Source organism: Neomonachus schauinslandi, chromosome 16 (assembly GCF_002201575.2).
Source record: "Neomonachus schauinslandi chromosome 16, ASM220157v2, whole genome shotgun sequence".
NCBI lineage: Eukaryota > Metazoa > Chordata > Mammalia > Carnivora > Phocidae > Neomonachus > Neomonachus schauinslandi.
The window spans coordinates 46,699,945-46,720,346 of NC_058418.1; the positions used below are offsets into that span (position 1 = coordinate 46,699,945).

General features: G+C 41.8%; 1 protein-coding gene across 6 annotated transcripts in view; it reads right to left on the reverse strand.

The window, feature by feature from the left end:
* Nucleotides 1-2,279: 2,279 nt before the first annotated feature.
* Nucleotides 2,280-20,402, reverse strand: part of LOC110592060 (ATP-dependent RNA helicase DDX19B) — a 21,951-nt gene continuing 3,828 nt past the window's right edge. For 2 of the 6 annotated variants that reach the window (XM_044911494.1, XM_021703043.2), the window contains exons 2-12: nt 14,593-14,641; nt 13,702-13,755; nt 12,810-12,945; nt 12,305-12,397; nt 9,840-9,942; nt 8,970-9,084; nt 6,286-6,463; nt 5,691-5,928; nt 4,776-4,938; nt 4,112-4,303; nt 2,280-3,695 (exon numbers count right to left, since the gene is read on the reverse strand). In XM_044911494.1, the coding sequence (XP_044767429.1) occupies nt 3,634-3,695; nt 4,112-4,303; nt 4,776-4,938; nt 5,691-5,928; nt 6,286-6,463; nt 8,970-9,084; nt 9,840-9,942; nt 12,305-12,397; nt 12,810-12,945; nt 13,702-13,755; nt 14,593-14,641 (1,383 nt within the window). In that variant the 3' untranslated portion in view covers nt 2,280-3,633. Of the gene's footprint in view, nt 3,696-4,111; nt 4,304-4,775; nt 4,939-5,690; nt 5,929-6,285; nt 6,464-8,969; nt 9,085-9,839; nt 9,943-12,304; nt 12,398-12,809; nt 12,946-13,701; nt 13,756-14,001; nt 14,025-14,588; nt 14,642-20,402 lie in introns of all 6 variants that reach the window. The other 4 variants (XM_044911495.1, XM_044911493.1, XM_044911492.1 and 1 more) reach the window with 3 other exon arrangements.

Sequence of the window (20,402 nt, forward strand, 5' to 3'; positions counted from 1 at the left end):
CACTCTGATTCAATCAACAGAATAAAGAACAATTATTCACAAGCAGAAAAAGCCAAGTCAGGTAAAACTGCAAAGTTCCTAAGAACGTGACATCTGTGTCTAGGACCAAGAGAAACCTGAAGACCCCTGAAATCTACAAGATGTTAAAGAGGGGCCAAGTCCCTGCTTGCAGAGGTGACAGGCCTGAAATCATACATGCTATATATGAGACTCACTCCTGATGCATCTGTTCTTTCCAAACCTTCCCTTTGGGTTTCTCCCCAGAATTTTATACAATGGATCTTTTAGAGCCACAAATCCTTTTTGGAATAACAAGTAGGTATAAAAGCCCATCATTTTTGCTGTGATATCCCTCCAGTCTACTTCTTTTGTGCTTTCAGTACAACCAGTGGCACCTTAGCACTTGCTTTGTGACGGGACTGATGCGATCATCTTCAGACTGTTTTCTCAGATGCCTGCCTTTTCCAGCTCCAATATATCCTACATACCTCTGCTAGACTACCCCCCACCCCCGCAAAAACCCCCACCAATTTCACCACTTCCTTTCTGTGATTTAACAATCTGTGACTGTTCACTAATAAATCCAAACACTGTTCAGTCAGGTTTTCGTTTTGTACCTCATGAGACTTTTCTCTGTCCACAGGGCGAAGCTGCTCTCCTCACTGCCCTTCCAGGATTTATCCTGGAGAAGCTATTTTAGTTTTAATATTACTTTCCACTGCCTGTGGCACTCTTGTCACTTTTCTCTCAGAAGCAAACTCCGCTCCTTCATGAAATCTCTAGCCTAAGAAATCCTTACCTTCTGAATACCAGTGACACTGAATGAAACTGCCTTCATGTTAGATAAACAAGATGAAACAAAGGGAGAAGACCTGCTTTCAAGGCCTGTTTTTATTTCTTTCCTAAGACTAGAAAAATAGAATGTAAGGACTTTGTTTTTACTGGCATCTACCTTCTTTCTAATTAGGTAACCAGTATTCTCTGGTTTACCAACAGGAAGAAAGGAACGTGAGAAGCCCTGTGGCAACTGAGTAGGGCCCTTGGCCTATAGAGACATCACAACTGTTCATGCTGGAGCAGTGTCAACTCTGAAATGGAATAGTAGTATCAGGTGATGACTAACCTATGGAATCATAAATGTCTCCACTTCGGCATGATCACTAATACCGGCAACCCAAAACATACTGGTTTTTTATACTCATGAATGGTGTCCTGGTAACATGCACACTTCATAATTAAATTCAGTTAACATCAATAACAAATATATCACCAGTTGACTACTTCTTATGCACACAGCCATTCAATGACACTCCAAAAAAACCCAATAAAATCCACTGTTTATGGATAATGAACATATCTAGAATCTTCCACTGGGCCAAAAATCTCCTTTTCCAAATGAGTTTCTCTGTTCTAGGACAGTTTATCATTCCATACATGGGAACTTACTAAAAAGAGTAAAAAAAACTTGGGACTGAAGCTTATGAAGGGCTCAGTACATTCCAGTACATCACTGATGTCTAAAGACAACACGGTCACAGAGGCTGTGGACCACGGAGCCCTGGGAGCCAAGCTCTGACAGGGATGAATATGGATTGTGAAGAAATATGGACTGCAGTGATACTGGGGTCACACTGCAGAGCCATCCATAACAATGAGTCTTTCCTTATTAAAAGACATTCCTTTGGGAGTCTGTCCCCAGGAAAATGCATTTAAACTCAAAATATGGCATACACTTCGTAGACTCCATGAAACCCATCTAGTGAATTCTTAGAGGAGTCCAAGCCCCCAGATTCAGAACTGTTGATCTAGATTTCTGCCAGATACCTATTTACTCCTACTATTGAAAAGTCTGAAGCCTATTCCTTCCCATTTTCCTGCTTAGATTTAGGGCTACGCAGTAGACAGATTATAAATGTTGTGAGAAGTGAGGAATGTAGGTCAGCCTGCAGCCTTGTGAGGAGTCAGTACTACTCCTTTTTAATTATTGCCTTTGTTTTAGTTATTTCAAGGTTGGTCCACAGCACTGCAGAAGATGGGAAACAAAAATTTCTTCTCTTCTTAAAAGACTCCTAAGGTGGGTCAGAGTTGGCCAGAAGCAGAGAAGACTCTACAGTCAAATGCCTGCTGGGGAAATGTGGCAGCACTGGCAGTCTGTTGGTCTCTCTGCAGTGTCTGTAATGTCAGATTAAGGAAACCACCTGAAGGCTGGCATTGGCCCCTTTCCTTCCCGGGAAACAGATCTGGTCCTAAAACATGGAAACACTTATAAGGATAGTCTGGGATTGGAATAGTTTTCATCACAGAAAATCCCTCTTCCAGGGCCGGGCCTAGACAAAGTAGCCATTCAGTAGAGCTGGAGAGGACTCCTTGTGGCTGGGGTTTCAGTTTCATCTCATCCTTGCTCTGTAATTCCGTGGGTACCGTCGGCCTTGGCCAGGTACGAGGAATCGTCCGTTACTAATATTCACTCTGACTGTTCTGCACAAAGATGCCCAGTAAGGAGGGAGCCAAGTCCTTGGCAGTTACTCCTGCAGTGCACAGGTGAATGGCCATAGTCCTTCTAGTCCCTTATTGTACTCTGTATTCCAAGAACTGTGAACACAGTCGTTTGGAATCACTTTACAACCAAGACACCAGATACCTGAAATCATACCCCAGCTCTGACAAATCTTGCCTTCTGGGATCTGGAGACAAAGCAAGTATTTGTGACTACTGTTGATCACTTCTGGAGCTGCTTTGAGGCTGGCCATGAGTGACCTGAAGCCACAATTTTTACTGAAGATCCAAACCTTAGATCACCTTTTATTTGCCTGGGGCTCTAAGGGGTCAAGGTGACATTAGGGATTATAAAAAAGATGCTGCAAGTGCCTGTGAGCCCAGGTTGTGCAGCAAGCTAGGGGGCCACCACAAACTCCACAATGATTTGTCCACAGGCCTTGCTCAAACACAGTCAAGGGACCACCAGTAATCAGATGTGCACCATACACAGATTGCACCTGCTGATGAGAACCAGGATGTCGTGGTCCTGCAACACAAGCCTGCATACACCAAAAGTCCCAGGGTGGCATTTTGGTCCATGCTTAGCAAATCCTTTCTTGCTGTGGGCATCAGGACAGAGGGAGCTGACAACACTCAGATGAGCTGTCCCACCCCAAATCCAAAGCACCAGCTCAGAGGCCTCATGCCATACTCCAAACATGATGGCTGGCTTATACACCTATCCTACTTGGGGCCTCTCTCTGCGTCCCTCTTCACCTCTATTCTGTCTGGTGGCTGTCCTGAACACTCCTCGCCAGAAAATAGGCAGGGGCTGCCACAGGGATCTTGAGCAAGTGATTAGCGACAACATCAGGATGGGGAAGAAGCTGGCCAAAAAAAAGACGGAATTTCCAAAAGGTAAATTTCTGTGTATTCACGCCTAATCCTTAGAAGTTGTGTAAACAATTTTTTTCTACCTTCCCCCATCAGTTGCACAATTTATGTCTAGTCCAAACGTAATTTAAAATGAGGTAGGTAGTTTCTCTCTCCTCTGCCTTTGTCTTTGTGGTGACTGTCGAGGCCTGTGCCGTGAAAGCACCGGTCTCCCGTGCAGGCGGAGTGCCGGGGGTGGGCACTGGCGACTGGTGGAGCGTCTCAGTTGGCTATCTTCTCGATCTCGTCCAAATCATCCGTGTCCAATCTTTCTATTTTCTTATCTGGGGAGAAAAATGAGAATTCAGAGAGAAATCAACGCGGGGCTCCCAGGGAGACAGACACCTAGGGAAGGGACAGCACGTCAGGGAGAGAGGAAACACACAGGGTTCTGCCCGGCCTAGGAACAGGGCCATGCCTCTGGCCACAGCCATCTTTCCCTTGACCCCAAAGACTCCTGGTGCCTGAGCGAGGGACAGCCCTAGGCCCTTCGGCCTGGCCAGGGGGGCACTGTCATTCGAGTCCCTGGCCCTGAAAACTCGCCAGGTGTGCTCTTTGAGACTTCCATACTGTAGGAAAGGAGGGGACTGTTACAGGGACACAGGCTTCTCTCGGGGCCACGGGAGAACCCACCCTTCCCCCTCCTTTGGACTCCCCCTGTAAGGAAGGGCCCTGGCGGGGGCCACTCCCAGCCACTCACTAAAATGCTCCTGGATTCTGTTGAGGATGTTCATGCTGTGCTTGCTGTCAACCATGTTCACTGCCAGGCCCCTCTTGCCAAAGCGGCCCGTGCGCCCGATTCGGTGCAGGTAGGTCTCGTTGTCCGGGTTCCCATCCTTGTCCACGGGGAGGTCAAAGTTGATGACAACAGAAACCTGTTCGACATCAATACCTGCACGAAAGACAGGTGGAGAGGAGTCAGGACGGGAGACGAAAACCACCGCCAACCAAGCGAGGCTGAAATGCACCAGCTTCAGGTGGAAGGAAGAGTCTGGGGCCGGCTCTGGGATTTGGGGACGGGGGCACGCAGCAGAACCCAGAGGGAAAAACAGAACTTGGGCAGGTGCTAACAAAATTACACTGCCAGTGAGCGAGCCTCTGCTAGACACCAGTACCTGGAGATGCAGCCAGAACCTCAGTGGGGGCCCCAGAGAGAGCAGGCACTGTCCTGAACCAGTGAGATGCTGGTCCGTGTCCTTCCAGCATCGGGGCCCCTGGCTTCTGTGACAGTTCTTATCTGCCGGGGGAATCCAGTCTCTCCAGCACCAACCCCACGTGGACTCCCTCAAACCAGCGGAGTGCCCTCTACAGGATGACTTCCCTGGCGACCCGGGGCCTGGCGGACAGACGCATTCCCTGCTCACCGCGGGCACACACGTTGGTGGTCACCAGCACCTTCTCTTTGCCCTCTCGGAAGCGCTCGATCACCGCAGCCCTCTGCTCCACCATCATTTCGCCACTCAGCAGGGCCACCTGGTGGCCTTCTTTTGAGAGCTCTGCTGCCAGCCAGCTCGCTGTTTTGCGGGTCTGGAGTGAACAGAATTGTTTTAAATGAATGTTTTTAATGTTTAAAAAAAGATACCTGCAAAAAAGTGGTTTATTGCTGTTAAAGTACATGAAGACCTGCTGAGTTGAGTCAGCAGGAAAGGCTTACCAATTTCACAAATAATTTTAGCCATGTCATTTTTTTTTTTTGGATGAATTACTTAAAATCATCTTAGTGTTCAGCTAGGAAGAGTGAGGTGTGAGCCAAAGGTCTCCATTCTCAAATAGTCTATATTCTTTTTTTTTTTAAGATTTTATTTATTTATTTGACAGAGACACAGCGAGAGCAGGAACACAAGCAGGGTGAGTGGGAGAGGGAGAAGTAGGCCTCCCGCTGAGCAGGGAGCCCGATGTGGGGCTCGATCCCAGGACCCTGGGATCATGACCTGAGCCGAAGGCAGGTGCTTAACCATCTGAGCCACCCAGGCGCCCCTATTTTTTTTTTTTTTTTAAGCTCTAGATCAAATGTGGGGCTTAAACTTATGACCCCAAGATCACAACGTGCATGCTCTACTAAGCCAGCCAGGCACCCCTAGGGACTCAATTTTGAAGCCACTTATACCTCAGGATACTAAGATGAAACTATGTTGCATCTTCACAAACCATTCCTTTCTGGCCACACAGGGCACCTGGTCCTCCTCAGCACTGACGAGGAGCGGGCTGAGAGGAGGGGCAGGCACCCCCTCCAGTGCAGCTCCTCCCCCGGCAGGCCTGCCGCCTCCACTGCTACTCACATGGCAGAAGATCATGGCCTGAGCAATGGTGATGGCCCCGTAGAGGTTACACAAGGCCTGGAACTTCTCATCTCTGTTATTGCACAGGACGTAATACTGCTTGATGGTGTCCAATGTCTCCTCCTCGCGCTTCAGTTTGATAATGTTTGGGTCTGGGACCACTTTCTGGGCAAACTTCCATACGGAGTCTTCGAAGGTGGCAGAGAAAAGCAGCATCTGGCAGTTCCGGGGCAGCATCCTGCAAGGGAAGACCCAGGTATGTGGCATGATCCCGAGTCTTTCCCTGCAAGGAACAGAAGAAAGCCGCCCCGGCTTGCATGGTCTACATGCCGAGGAAAGTGGCAAAAGGGGGAGGAGAACAGCAGGGAGGAGGTGAGAGCAGCCATGGGGCAGGAATGGGGCTGGTGTTAGATTCCCTAAGTCTCCTTCCTCAACCCACGGTCAGTGCTGATGAGGAAATGGCCCATCGAACAAATGCTTCTGGAAGTACTAAAGTAAAGAACCTGACGGGAGCAAGAAGAAGTGTTTGAAGTAAAAGGAGAAGATGCTGCAGATCACGAGGCTGAGAAGTTCCTCTTGGCTCAAGAGTTCCTACCTCTGGATGCGGATGCTCTGATCTTGGTGCCCCTGAGTAGCTATCATCACGTCAGCCTCATCCAGAACAAACACCTTGATCTTCTTGGGGTCAATGAACTTGAGCTTGGCGCACCAGTCCAGAACAGTCCCAGGGGTGCCAATGACAATGTGCTCACTGATCTTCTGACCTCTTTCCACTGTGGAGACAAGATGTTTTCTGTGGGTATTTCCATGGTAAAGCCAGCTTTCCTCTCTGAGAAAATCTAAAGCTATGATGTATTTTAATGCAACTGTTTTGATGTTTGCATTAATATCTTAAGGAAAGGTTATAATATCATTATAGTATTTAATAATGCTGAAAAGACATCGTAAGGATAGAAACAGTGACAAGATGAAAGCCTCTTCAGTAGTGTTCTTGTCCATTCTCTGTAGTCATCCAGTTCTCTTTCAAGGAGGATCTGTTATCTTTCTTTCTTCTCTGTCAGCATCATTCCCCCAGCCCGAGGTTGCACTTCCTCACAAGCTCTCTCCAGTGCACTCTGCCCCTCAACTATCCTGGCATCTACATCAAACAAGCCGGTTGCCTTTACACACCCCTTGCCCAGGTCAGAAAATAGGATTCATCATGAATGGCTTTGTTTTCTCAAACAAACTGCTTCTCTTAGGTAAAGTGCTTCCCCAGACAAGACCTGGTGGACCATGGCACATTCTTGACCGTGTGCGGTTTGAAACTGAGATGTGGCTCTTCATTTTGAATTAGATGGCATTTATAGATTGAATTTAAGTCCTTTAATTACAACCTTGAGCTGACATACACAAACTCCTTCTAACCACTGCCAAAATTTTGCCCAAATGTGAATGTTGAGTCAATTCAAAGCCAGTAAATGCTGCCTCTTACTTCTGTTAAACAAACCAATTACTGCCTCCCACAACAGTTACTCAGACTCTGGCATTCTAACTTCGACCCAAACTGCAAAATTTTAAATGTATTATGATCATCTTCCACTAAGTTTTATAATCGTACTACTTTTTAGAAGCAACTTCAGGTTGGTATTAGGATACTGTACGCTGAGTGGATTTCTGAGTCATAGTTACACGTGTTAAAGATTCATGGCCAAACTTTCAACACTTTTTAAATTACTTAAATATTGTTAATTTGTTGCAAAACAAAAGTAGGAAAGATGAATAAAGAAAAAATAATAAAAATAAGCTCCAAACAAAAAACAAGACTCTTAAATACAGAGAATAAACTTGTTTGCCAGAGGGGAGGTAGGTGGCAGTTGGGTGAAATAGATACAGGGGATCCTTTACATTTATTACACTTATTTTGATGAGAACTGAGAAAAATACAGAATTGCTGTATCATTATATAGCTGAAACTAATAAAACACTGTTAATTATAACTCAATTAAAAAAATTAAATGCCAGGGCGCCTGGGTGGCTCAGTCGGTTGAGCGACTGCCTTCAGCTCGGGTCATGATCCTGGAGTCCCGGGATCGAGTCCCGCATCGGGCTCCCTGCTCGGCAGGGAGTCTGCTTCTCCCTCTGACCCTCCCCCTCTCATGTGCTCTCTCTCTCATTCTCTCAAATAAATAAAATCTTAAAAAAAAAAAAATTAAATGCCAGAGTTAATTGTCATGAATATTCTAGAACATTTTTGTTCTTCTAATATCATTAAAAAGAAATTAGGCAATTAAACAAATCCAGAATGTGCAGCATTTTATGAGCAACTGGTCTGGCCTGTTCAAAAAGTCAGATGTACTGGGGGGAGGCGGAGGTGGAGGGACTATTCTAGATTTAAAGAAATGTAAGATACACAACACCAAGTGCAGTGCATCCACACCAATTTGATCTTGGTTCAAAAACAAAATCGCCATAAAGACTATGGGACTTTTAGGACTATCGGGGAAAAATAAAAATGGACCAGATACTAGTTATTAGAGAATCTGCTAATTGTGATAAGGGTTGTGGGTATGCTGAAGAACGTCCTATTATGAGATGCACGCTAAAGTATTTATTTAAAAAAAAATTTTTTTTAAAGATTTCTTTAAGGGACACCTTGGTGGCTCAGTGGGTTAAGCATCTGCCCTCAGCTCAGGTCATGATCCCCGGGTCCTGGAACTGAGTCCCACATTGGGCTCCTTGCTCAGCAGGGAGCCTGTTTCTCCCTCTGCCTGCCGCTCCCCCTGCTTGTGCTCTCTTTCTGACAAATGAATGAATGAATGGAATCTTAAAAAAAAAAAAAAAAAAAAGAATTTTAAGTAGGCTCCACTCCCATTGTGGAGCACCATGTGGGGCTTGAACTCACGACCCTGAAATCAAGACCTGAGCTGAAATCAAGAGTCAGCTGCTTAACTGACTGGTAGCCATCCAGGTGCCCCAAGATTTTATTTCCAAGTAATCTCTACACCCAGTGTGGGGCTTAAACTCACAACTCTGAAATCAAGAGTCACATGCTCTCCTGACTGAGCCAGCCAGGTGCCCCCATGCTAAAGTATTTAGGAGTAAAGATCCACAGTGTCTGCAATTTACTTTCAAATGGTTCCCCAAAAACACACACACATATAAAGCAAATTTGGCAAAATGTTAAATTTTCAAATCTAGGTGAAATGTTCATTTTTATTTCAACTACTGTATATGTTTTGAAATTTTTAAAATAGAATTTGTTAGGTTAATGAATTAGGATCATATATTCATACTCACATTTATTGCCTCGGACAGCATAAGCTAGCTTCAGTTCAGGGTAAAATTTGCCCATCTGCTCAATCACTTTTCCCGTTTGAAGGGCGAGCTCATAAGTTGGGGAGAGGCACAGACACTGGCAGGGAGAGAGTGCAGAGTGAGATGTCAAGGGCAGTGGGGAATCACCATCAGGACTTACTCCTCCAGCTAAGGCTGAAGAAGAGCATGTAAATTAAAGTGCACGCCATTTGATTCTTTAAGCTGCAAAGTCATAAGTTAGAATTCGTAAGGGTTAGAACTCTAGCTGGGTAAATACACTTGAAAATAGCTATTGGCCAAAGGAATATAAAAACCCACATGAGAGCAAGGATCTGAAATTCCAGGTGGAGATTAGCTTCCTTTTCACTTAGAAAGTTCTCAGAACTTTCCAAAGGATGATAGTTGTAGATGGAAGAGGTTTTTTCTTTCTTTCTTTTTTTTTAAGATTTTATTTATTTATTTGACAGAGAGAGAGAGGGAACACAAGCAGGGGGAGTGGGAGAGGGAGAAGCAGGCTCTCCGCTGAGCAGGGAGCCCGACGCAGGGCTCGATCCCAGGACCCTGGGATCATGACCCAAGCTGAAGGCAGATGCTTAACGACTGAGCCACCCAGGCGCCCTAGAAGAGTTTTTCTGAAAGTAAAGGTGCCAAGCCTGTCAGCAGTATCTCAGAACTGGCAAACCATGGAAAGGGAATAGGATGCATGTTGCTACTGGAAGATCAACCATATTGTTTGTGCTATACAAGGTGTTCTGGTTTATGTAAAAAGTAATATGCATCTTGGCTTTCAGTCCATCAAATGTAATTTCTAGCTACACATTAGCAGAAAATCCAAATTTACCAAGCCCTTACCTGGGGGTATCTGTTTGCAGGTTCTACTTGGCTGAGCATGGCCAACACAAAGGCAGCTGTTTTACCAGTGCCAGACTGAGACTGGGCAATTAAATTCTGTGGGCTGCACAAGAAAACAAACTGTTTAAGGGCTTAAATCTCAAGTATCCTTTTAGTTAATAACAATGAAGAATAAATTAGTTTACGGAAGGAGGCTTTGATTTCTGCAGTAGTTACACATGCTTGCCCCACAAACACAAAGCACCACAGAGAGAAGACTGGTGGGATTTAAAGCACTCCATATCTTTTATTCTCGACACGGCAGCCAGTGATTCTTTTAAAATGTGAGTCAGCACATGTCACTGCTCTGCTCAAAAGCCTTCCAGTCACTCCCCATTTCATTCAGAGTAAAAGTAAAAATCCTGCGTTACAGGGTCCCACCTGATCTGGCTCCCTAGTAGTTCTCTGTTCTCAGCTCCTACCACCTGCTCCCTTACCCACCCCACCACAAAGGCCTTGGTGCTGCCCCAAAAGCATGCCAGCCATTCCTCATCCCAGGGTTTCTGTATTCTGCTGGGACAGCTGTCCCCAAATGACATGTCAACTCTCTCTCCTTCAAGGTTTTGCTCACACATCACCTACTTGATGAGATCCTACCCTAAGCACTTGATTAAAATTGCAACTACTTTGAAATGCCTTAAAAAATGAGGTATTGGTGGATAGATATGTGATAAAGTACAGTAAAATGTTAGTGACAGCGTCTAGGTGATGGACATACGGGTGTTCACTATAAAATCCTTTCAACTTTAGGGCACCTGGATGGCTCAGTTAAGCATCCAACTCTTGATTTCGGCTCAGGTCATGAGATCTAGCCCTGTGTGGGGCTCTGTGCTGGGCATGGAGCCTGCTAAGATTCTCTTCCTCTCCCTCTGCCCCTCCCCACCCCACTTTAGTGCTCTCTCTCTACTCTCAAAAAAAAAATCCTCTCAATTTTGTTTTTTGACAATTTTCATAATATAATGTTGGGGGAAAATTGCAGTCATTTCCCTTGGTATTCCTGATCTCCCTTATTATGCTCTTTTTCTCATTAGTATTTATCACTTTTTTTAAGATTTACTCATTTGACCCACAGAGAGAGAGAGCACAAGCAGGGGGAGTGGCAGGGAGGCAGAGAGAGAGGGAGAAACAGGCTCCCCACTGAGCAGGGAACCTGATGCGGGGCTTGATCCCAGGACCCTGGGATCATGACCCGAGCCAAAGGCAGATGCTTAACCCACTGAGCCACCCAGGCGCCCCAGTATTTATCACCTTCTTTAAAAACAGCTTTTAAGTGTACAATTCAGTGGCATTAATTACATTTACAACTTTCTAACACACTATATATTATATATATTTATTTTTAATAAAAATACATTTAATAAATTTAATAAAAATAATCTATACTCCAGACTAAGCTCCTTATAGGCAGGAATTTTGGTCTGCTTTGTTTACTAATGTAACCAAATGCCTAGGATAGTATGTTACATACCTGCATTCAATACATATTTGTTAATGAAGAAAGGTACTAGATAATTCTCTCAGGTCTCTTCTAACATTGATGATTTAAAAATTGAACATACTTAGAGGTGCATAAATGGAATATTTATTTGTTTCACATTGGTCATTCGTATTTATAGATCTTAATGCTTTTCATAGATGCTCAAAGTGTCAAGCTAAAAAGAGACATTATTCATCATGAAAAAAGTCACTATTAAGACACAGAACAAAGAAAAAGAAAATACAGACCTAAAATGTCTATTTTTAGACTATATGAGAGGAGTTTCAGGATTTAGGATTATATGCAGTACAACTTTACATAATCATATATAATGTAGGAATCAGTTTTTATAACAAGTTCCGCATGCTCTTGAATGTTCTTGCTCAAAATGTGGTCTGAAACTAGCAACATCAACATCACTTTAGAAGCTTCTTAGAAATAGTGAACCTCAGATGGACTGAAATGAGAATCTGCATTTTAATAAATTCCTAGGAGATTCATGTGCCTATGAAAGTATGAAAAGCACTGCACTACAAAACCACCTTAGTAATTACCCTATTCTGGTTTCCCAGAATCCTACTTGGTTTTTGCTTACTGTATTTGACATAATACATTTTATATATCCATCTAATGAAAGCATGGTGTATATGAATGATGAATGTTTATTTACCAACATAGAAAGATAACCATCTAAGTTTTTAAAAAGCATTTAAGATTTCATATGGTTCCATTTTTTAAAAAAGGTATAAATATGTGAGTTTATGTAAAAAAAAGTCTAGAAGTCTCTAAATATTAGTATAGTGGGTGGGGGAAGATTACAATTTTTCTTATTTTTTATTTTCTAACTTTGCTAAAATAAGCATGTATTACCAGTATAGTTTCTTTAAAATAAATAAATTTTTAAAAATGGAAAACTAAAAATGGGATAGAGCTGTATCAGGATACATACGGCTCAGCAAGCATCAAAGGCAATGCATTCTCTTGTATCTTGGATGGACGGTTGAAGCCCATGGCATAGACTCCCTGGAGAAGCTGTGGTTTCCTGGGAAAACAGAGATGAAAATCACTGTCTCTTTGGTTGAGGAACAAAGCCAAATGTCTGAGGGACTTTTTCCTCTCTTTCTTACTGTTGTTACACACAGTTTACTTACAACGAATAATACTTGAATTGTGCACTTGGCACAATTCACATTACCTGGAAGTTTTACTTAACAGCCCAAAGCAGCTAAATTCTTTGATCAAACTTGTATTAGCTAGCAGCAGCTCTTTCTGCCCATGGGTCCTGTGCTCCTGCTTTAATAAAATCACCTTTTTGCATTTAAAAAAAAAAATTAAAAAAATAAAGTTGTATTAGCTAAAAATGTTCTGTGATAAAATATACACACACATACACACAAACATAATAGGCCTAGGGTCTCTAACACAAAGGGGAGAGTCAGAAAGTAAACACTCACAGCCGAAGCTCCTCAAAGGACTTCACTGAGTAGAGTGGGGAATTTGGGTCCCGCTGCAGGACTTCCACCTGGTTTGTGTTATCCACAAGGTTGCTTCTGATCAGCTTGTTGAGTAAGGACTGGGCAGCTCTGTCCTCTGTCAGGAAAAAGACAGCAAAGAATTTCATTTTTGTAATTTTTTTTGAGAGCAAAGAATTTTAAAAGGCCATGAAATCCACCATGAGCTCATCTGAATTCACTTGTCATTGGCATTTTAAGCACTAACATGTATTCATGCTAGGACTTCTAATTCAAGACATATCATAATTTTGACTTATAAATAGAATTAAAATTGCTTTATTAAAGATTAAGATTTTGATACTGATATCATGCAGTTGGGCCTCATATTCCTCTCCAGGACTCTATTCCAAACCCTCCTTTCTGGAGGTTATCTACTCTTCCTATGTCAACCCAAGTACTTACTCCCCAGTTTGTGCTCAGTAGAAAATTGAAAATTATTAGCTTGGCCCAATGAAAAAAAACCCAGAAATTAAAAAGTTTGTATCTTGATATCATATAAGCTGTATGTTGTTATCCACCTTTAATGTGTCCAAATAGCATTAACTTTAGTAGACAATGGGGATGCAACTTAAAATTTCTTTTATAATGCCCTGTAAAAGATCATCATTCAGGGCATATTTCCTGCGGCTGTTGAAGTCCATCAGTTGCTCAAAGTAAAATTTCTCTAAAATGTAAACATTAAGAATTCCTTCAGCAACAACTATGTTGAGTGTTTATTAGCACTATGACTCCCATTAAAGTCAAGCCAAGTTGGGTATAAAAATGAAGCCTTGTAACAATCTATTCTCTTAAGACTGTAGAACCTCATGGGTATAGCTCTAGGCTGTGTTACCTTTCTCTTCTTCATCTGCCTTCTCTGCATTAGCATTGGTCTTGACAACAGCACCTTTATCAGACACAAAGTGGCCGTCATTCAATATTACATCCCATACCCAACAGCTGAGACAATTCAAATTCTATGAGACACTAGAAATGTAAAGGCCTGGGGAGCAGAAAAATAAATGAGGAAACCAAGCCACAGATAAAAGCATTTTATTGTTCTTAAATAAACAAAGGTATGAAACAGTGTTGCTTATATTTCAGTTCTTCCCTATTCCGAGTCCTCTCATGGTACATCAAACACTAATGGGACTTTCCCTCATAGCATCGGTATTTCTGAATGTTACAGAAGATGATCACAGCAGGCAATGATCACAAACCACCTTGATGCTCAACGGAGGAGTATCTATGCAAACCATATTTCATCAGTATATGAACACTGTAATGCCATTAAGATTCTATGTATATAAACTGTTGTTTAATAGAAATGTATATTCAAACAACATTGTAGGTATGAAAAAATTACAGAAAAAGATTGTAAATGAATTTGGAATGAGGTAAATGTTACTATCCACCCCCCATAATATTATGTACATCAACAAAATTTAATGGAAATCTTGGATTTTGGGTAGACATTTCAGAATGCCAATAGGTTAACTCTCAGGTTGCTCATACTTTGTTGTATGTTCTCATGGTCAATATATAAGTCAATTAGGCATCCTCATGCTTATTTTAAGCACAACACAAAGCAAAACAATCCAGTTTAGTTCCCAAATCAAATGATTGCCAGTTTCTGCTAGCCCCCTGCTTGGTACATATATAATTTTTTTTTCCAGATAGTTATTATGTCAAAGCAGAAATACTAAAGGAAATCACATTTGTTTTCAAACTAGCTTTTACTCACCATTGGCATCTGGTTTGCTTTTCTCTTCCTTAAGATGCAAGTTGCTCAACTAAATGGAGAATATGGGGGGAGGGGGGAAAGTGTCAGGAAAATCACTTAAAAGATTTTGAATCAACAGAGCCTCCCCAGTGAAGCTGGGGAGAAATGAGCTACTCTCAAGATCTATTCATTAAGTTGTTCTGCTGGGCTCCTTTTGTCGACTAAATGAGTGAGAATAAACAAAATTTCCCATAAACATAGAAGTAGAAAAAGAACTGGTTACATAAATGACTCAAAATCCACACTCCCTAATTACAGTTCCTAGAGAAAATTATAATTTATGAGTTTGCTTAATGCCCTGATTACAAAGACTCTCTCAGTAGAATACCATTTGTCATTCTCTCATATTCCAAACAATAGGAAATTTTAAAAGATATTGGAAAATGCAGTCACACTTCAGACAAGAACATCAAGGTGGGAGGGCTGCAACAAAAAGCATCTGTGAACAGGAATCAGTTACGTTGATAGGTTTGAGCTTCAGGACCGCAATATGCTGATATGCACCCTCATATTCAGGTTGCCTTGTTCTTTGCCTTGTGGTGGAAGTCTAATATTTGAAACTGAACAGTCTGGGGCATTGTGGCACACTGTGTAATCAAAATACCTAACAATCTGAAGTAGGAATACAAAGGAAGGGTCAGAGCAGAGAGACATTTCAGAGAAAGAATTATTAGGACTTTGATCAAACACCGTAAATTAGGCATATCCTGGCAGGACTTATCTCCTCTAGCAGAATGAAAATACCCTTTTATTTGTCAGTTTCACCTCATAAAAGCTGGGGGGGGGTGTGTAGAAAATACTTAAAGACAGGAGTATTTTTGTTTAATTGATCTTTGGATCTAGCACAAAGCAGGTGCTCTAATCATAAAATATTAAGTGGGGCTTAGGACATCATCTAGTGAAGGGTAAGAATGAAAATGGCTATTTCTTAAAGCACCACCTACAGTGGTTCTTTATGTTTTGAGGTTCATTCTGCCTTTCCTCTAAGTCCAGGAAAGGGGAAAGGCAAGAGCGGTATGAAACAAACGTCTCTTTTAATGGATGGTTAGTTGGGATGGAGGAACCACACTTCTATTGTTGGAAACTGAAAAGGGAGTTTCTGGTGTCTCTGCTTTGGTGTTAGGGGAAGGAGTAGGGGGGAACACACTGGAGAGACTGGCAAGAAAGGAAATGGCAAAAAAGGAAATCATCATAAAGCAGTAAAAATCCTTCATTAATTCCACATGATAGCAAACACACTAACAGACAATGAATATGAAGTGACCAGCGCAGTGCATGATACACAGCAGGTGTTCAGTATATTTTAGTCTTCTCTAAAACACTTCTCCACATCCTACCAACAAACCCTGTTTAAAAACGTGTAGTATCCAGGTCTATTAAGAGGGAGAGAGAGAGAGACAAACATACAGACAGACTGCCTGACTTACTGGCAATATTTACAACAGTTAGGTTAATAGTACTCCTAGGGTGATAATTGCTAGCTAAAACAAATGATAGGGCTGAGGTATAAATGAGTTAATGAAGTATAAATGAGTTACAAACATCTATTACTGTAAAACATTTTAATACCCAGTGATAAAAAGGACAAACCATTCTTTTGTTGATATACTGTTCAAACTGAAGTTAACAGAGTAAAGTAACAGTTAAAGTAACTAAAATGCAATATGTAGTAAAGGTGGTAGTAACAATGTAAGTGAAACCAATAGATGTTTTGATTACAACGTATCAGGATTCTGGAGAGGTTCCAGCGGAATCTAAAAACAAACTCGCCCCTCACTTGGCTCTGAGGACCTCCAAGCCTGTAAAGCAGAGACAGTGAAGTCTGTATTACCCAGTGCAATGTCCGTGAACTGAACACTGAAACTTATATTGAAAGTACAGTTTAGATGCCTTCCTTTGCTCTATTTACTTGGACCAAAGAGGAGAAACCAACTTCTCTTGTAACTTCATCAGAAACCATTCTGAAATTAACCAAAAGGCAACAAAGCAAAAAATCCACTTTTTAATAGCCATATTTTCAATGCCTTTAATATTTTAGTTTTTAAGATATGTTAAAATAATTGAAAACTCTACAGTTACTGCATTTTATTCAAAAGCTACGTAAGAAAGGATTCTTGAGACATAAAGATTTAAAGGTAAGTGAACTATACAGAATAGGGATTATCTTTGGCAAAATGGTGAAGTAGAGGACATAGAGTAGGGTCATATTCATCAGTTTTCTTATCTGTTTGCCCTCCTCTAAAAAGAAATCTCCCAAAGGAACAGAGGGGAACAAAGAGAGGAGCCACGGGGGGGAGGAGGAAATAAATATAAATAGAATCTAGTATTTTCTTATCTAAAATAAATAAGGAATGAAGCTGAATATTTAAAATACAGTAACCTTGCACTATACACATCACTGTCACCTATGTCGTGCAGTGTCCTCAGTGAGAGTTCTGTAAGGCAGAGGGTAACAGAGGCGTCTTTACTCATTTGCTCAGTTTTGGAATATTGTGATCTAATTTACTTGTGCATGGTTAAGTAGATTCACAAATCTTACCCAGGTTCAACTATCTAATCCATAGAATATGGACAAGTAATTTAAAAGATTCCTGCAGGGACACCTGGGTGGCTCGGTTAAGCGTCTGCCTTCAGCTCAGGTCATGATCCCAGAGTCCTGGGATCAAGCCCCACGTTGGGTTCCCTGCTTCTCCCTCTCTCCCCCTCTCTCTCAAATAAAATATTTTTTAAAACATTAAAAAAAAAAAAAAGATTCCTGCAAAGGAACTGTGATTTATGCATAATAACAACAATTGCGGGCGCCTGGGCGGCTCAGATGGTTAAGCATCTGCCTTCGGCTCAGGTCATGATCTCAGGGCTCTGGATCGAGCCCCACATCTGGCTCCTGGCTCGGTGTGGAGCCTGCTTCTCCCTCTCCCTCTGCCTCTCCCCTGCTCATGCTCTCTCTCTCTCTCTCTGTCTCAAATGAATAAAATCTTTAAAAACAAAAAAACAACAATTGCTATTACTTACGTAGCACTTATAACAGGCATGTCCATAACTCAATGAGGTAGGTATTACGATTATCTCCATTTGGAAACTGAGGCACAGAAAGATTAAGCGATTTGCCCAAAGTCATATAACTAGTAAACGATGGACCTAGAATACAAATTCTAGACTGTCTGGCTATAAAGGCTAAGGTTTTAACCTCTACAGAATGGTGCCTGTCATAGTTAATACTAATCTCATAGAAAATAATCATTTTAAGGATGATACAACGGTGCAGCCACTGTGGAAGAGTCTGACAGTTCCTCAAAAGTTAAACATAGAGTTAGTATATAATCCAGAAATGCCACTTCTAAGTGTATGCCCAAGAGATTTGAAATGTCCACACAAAAACTTGTACATGAATAATCACAGTAACATTATTCATAATAACCAAAAAGTAGAAACAATCCAAATGCTCATCAATGGACACTGATGAATGGATAAATATGATATATCTAGACAGTGGACTATTATTTGGCAATAAAAAGTAATGACACCTACTGCAACATGGACAAACTTTGAAAATATTATGCTAAGTGAAAGCAGCCAGACACAACAGACCACATATTGTATGATTCAACTTATATAAAATATCCAGAATAACGGGGCGCCTGGGTGGCTCAGTCGGTTAAGAGGCTGCCTTCGGCTCAGGTCATGATCCCAGGGTCCTGGGATCGAGCCCCGCATCGGGCTCCCTGCTCCGCGGGAAGCCTGCTTCTCCCTCTCCCACTCCCCCTACTTGTGTTCCCTCTCTCGCTGTGTCTCTCTCTGTCAAATAAATAAATAAAATCTTTAAAATAAAATAAAATAAAATATCCAGAATAGGCAAATCTAAAGAGACAGAAAACAAATCAGCAGCTGCCGGAGAAGGGTGGGGAGAAGGGAGTGACTGCGAAAGTTTGAGGGAACTTTTGGAGGTGGTGGAAATGTTCCGTATCTTGATTGTGGTGGTGGTTACACAACTGAATGCCTTTGTCAAAATTCACTGAACAAGGGTGAGTTTTACTATATGTAACTTAGACCTCAATAAACTTGACTTAAAAATTGGGCCAGTCCAAGAGATCCAACAGTCAACTAGTAAGAATTCTTGAAAGAGGGCAAAGAAAAAACAAAGGTGGAGAAATGAACAACAAAATATTTCAAGAAAATTTCTCATAACTTAAGGACAAGAATTTTCCAGATTGAAAGGACCCACCCAGGGGCGCCTGGCTGGTTCAGTTAGAAAAGCATGAACTCTTGACTTTGGGGTTGTGTGTTCGAGCCCCACATCGGGTATAGAGATTACTTAAAAATAAATAAATAAATAAAGGATGATACAGCGCACCCAGGGCCAGCAAAATGGATGAAAAAAGACCCATACCAAGATTCATTATCATGAATTCTCTGTATACTGGAAACAAATAGAAGATTCTTCAGGATTACAAAGAGAAAAACAGGTCACATCAGGAATCAGAATGGTCTCAGACATCTCAATAACCAATAAAGAAGTCTAAAAGACAATGAAACAGTGCCTTTAAAATTTGGTAGGAAATTAATTTCCAACCTACAGCTCTGTACCCAGCTATCCAAATGATAGGGCAAAATAAGGTATTTCCAGAAATGCAACAGTATCATAAAAAACAAACAAAAAAAACTTGTGAGACACCTCTAGAAAACTGATGGGTGGTTTCACCAAATCAATAAAGATGGAGAGAGGGGATATAGAAAGGAGGGGATCCAACACAAGAGAAGAGTGAATCCCCAGAATGAAGGTGAAGGGAAATCTGCTTGTTCCCCTCCAGTCACCAAAATGAGTTCTGCTCTAAGCATAGGGAGAACTAGTCCAATATGAAGCAGGCTAAAAGACCTAGGGGAAATAGAATTAACAGAATACTTTTTTTTTAACTGAAGATTTTATTATTTATTTTAGAGAGAAAGCAAGCGGGGGGGGGGAGAGACTGAGGGGGAGAGAAAGAGAATCTTAAGCAGACTACATGCTGAGCGTGGATCCCCATGCGGGGATCGATCTCACCACCCCAAGATCATGACCTAAGCTGAAATCAAGAGTCAGACGTTTAACTGACTGAGCCACCCAGGCGCTCCAAATTAATACTTAATGTGTCTGAACATCCTGAGATAAACTAAACAATTAGCAAAGAGCTTGGGGTTGAGTTGGGATAAGTACCAAAAACATGAAGCAAAAATGCAAGGCAATTATAAATTCCAAGGAAAAACAAAGTTTTATAGGAAAGTAAAAGTATTCATAAGCTACTAATAATGTAAACATGAAATACTGATCTAACTAAAATTATAATATAATGAAAAGGTACGGAGTGGGAAGGTGTGCATCTGTGGTGGAAAAAGGATGGAGGAAAGAATCAAAATCAGAAAAAAAAAATCAAAATCAGTAAATACCTAAAACTGAAAATTCAAAAACTAGCAAAACAAACATGCTATTTAGAGAACAAGGAGGTCAATGATGTAAATTAGCTTCAAAAGATCTATTAGTTGTCTCTGAGAAGGAAAAAATTGGTGGTGGTGGGACCAGTTTTTTTTTATTTATTTGCGAGAGAGAGAATGAGAGACAGAGAGCATGAGAGGGAGGAAGGTCAGAGGGAGAAGCAGACTCCCCGCTGAGCAGGGAGCCTGATGTGGGACTCGATCCCAGGACTCCAGGATCATGACCCGAGCCGAAGGCAGTCGCTTAACCAACTGAGCCACCCAGGCGCCCAGTGGAACCAGTTTTTTTTTTTTTTTTTTTTTTT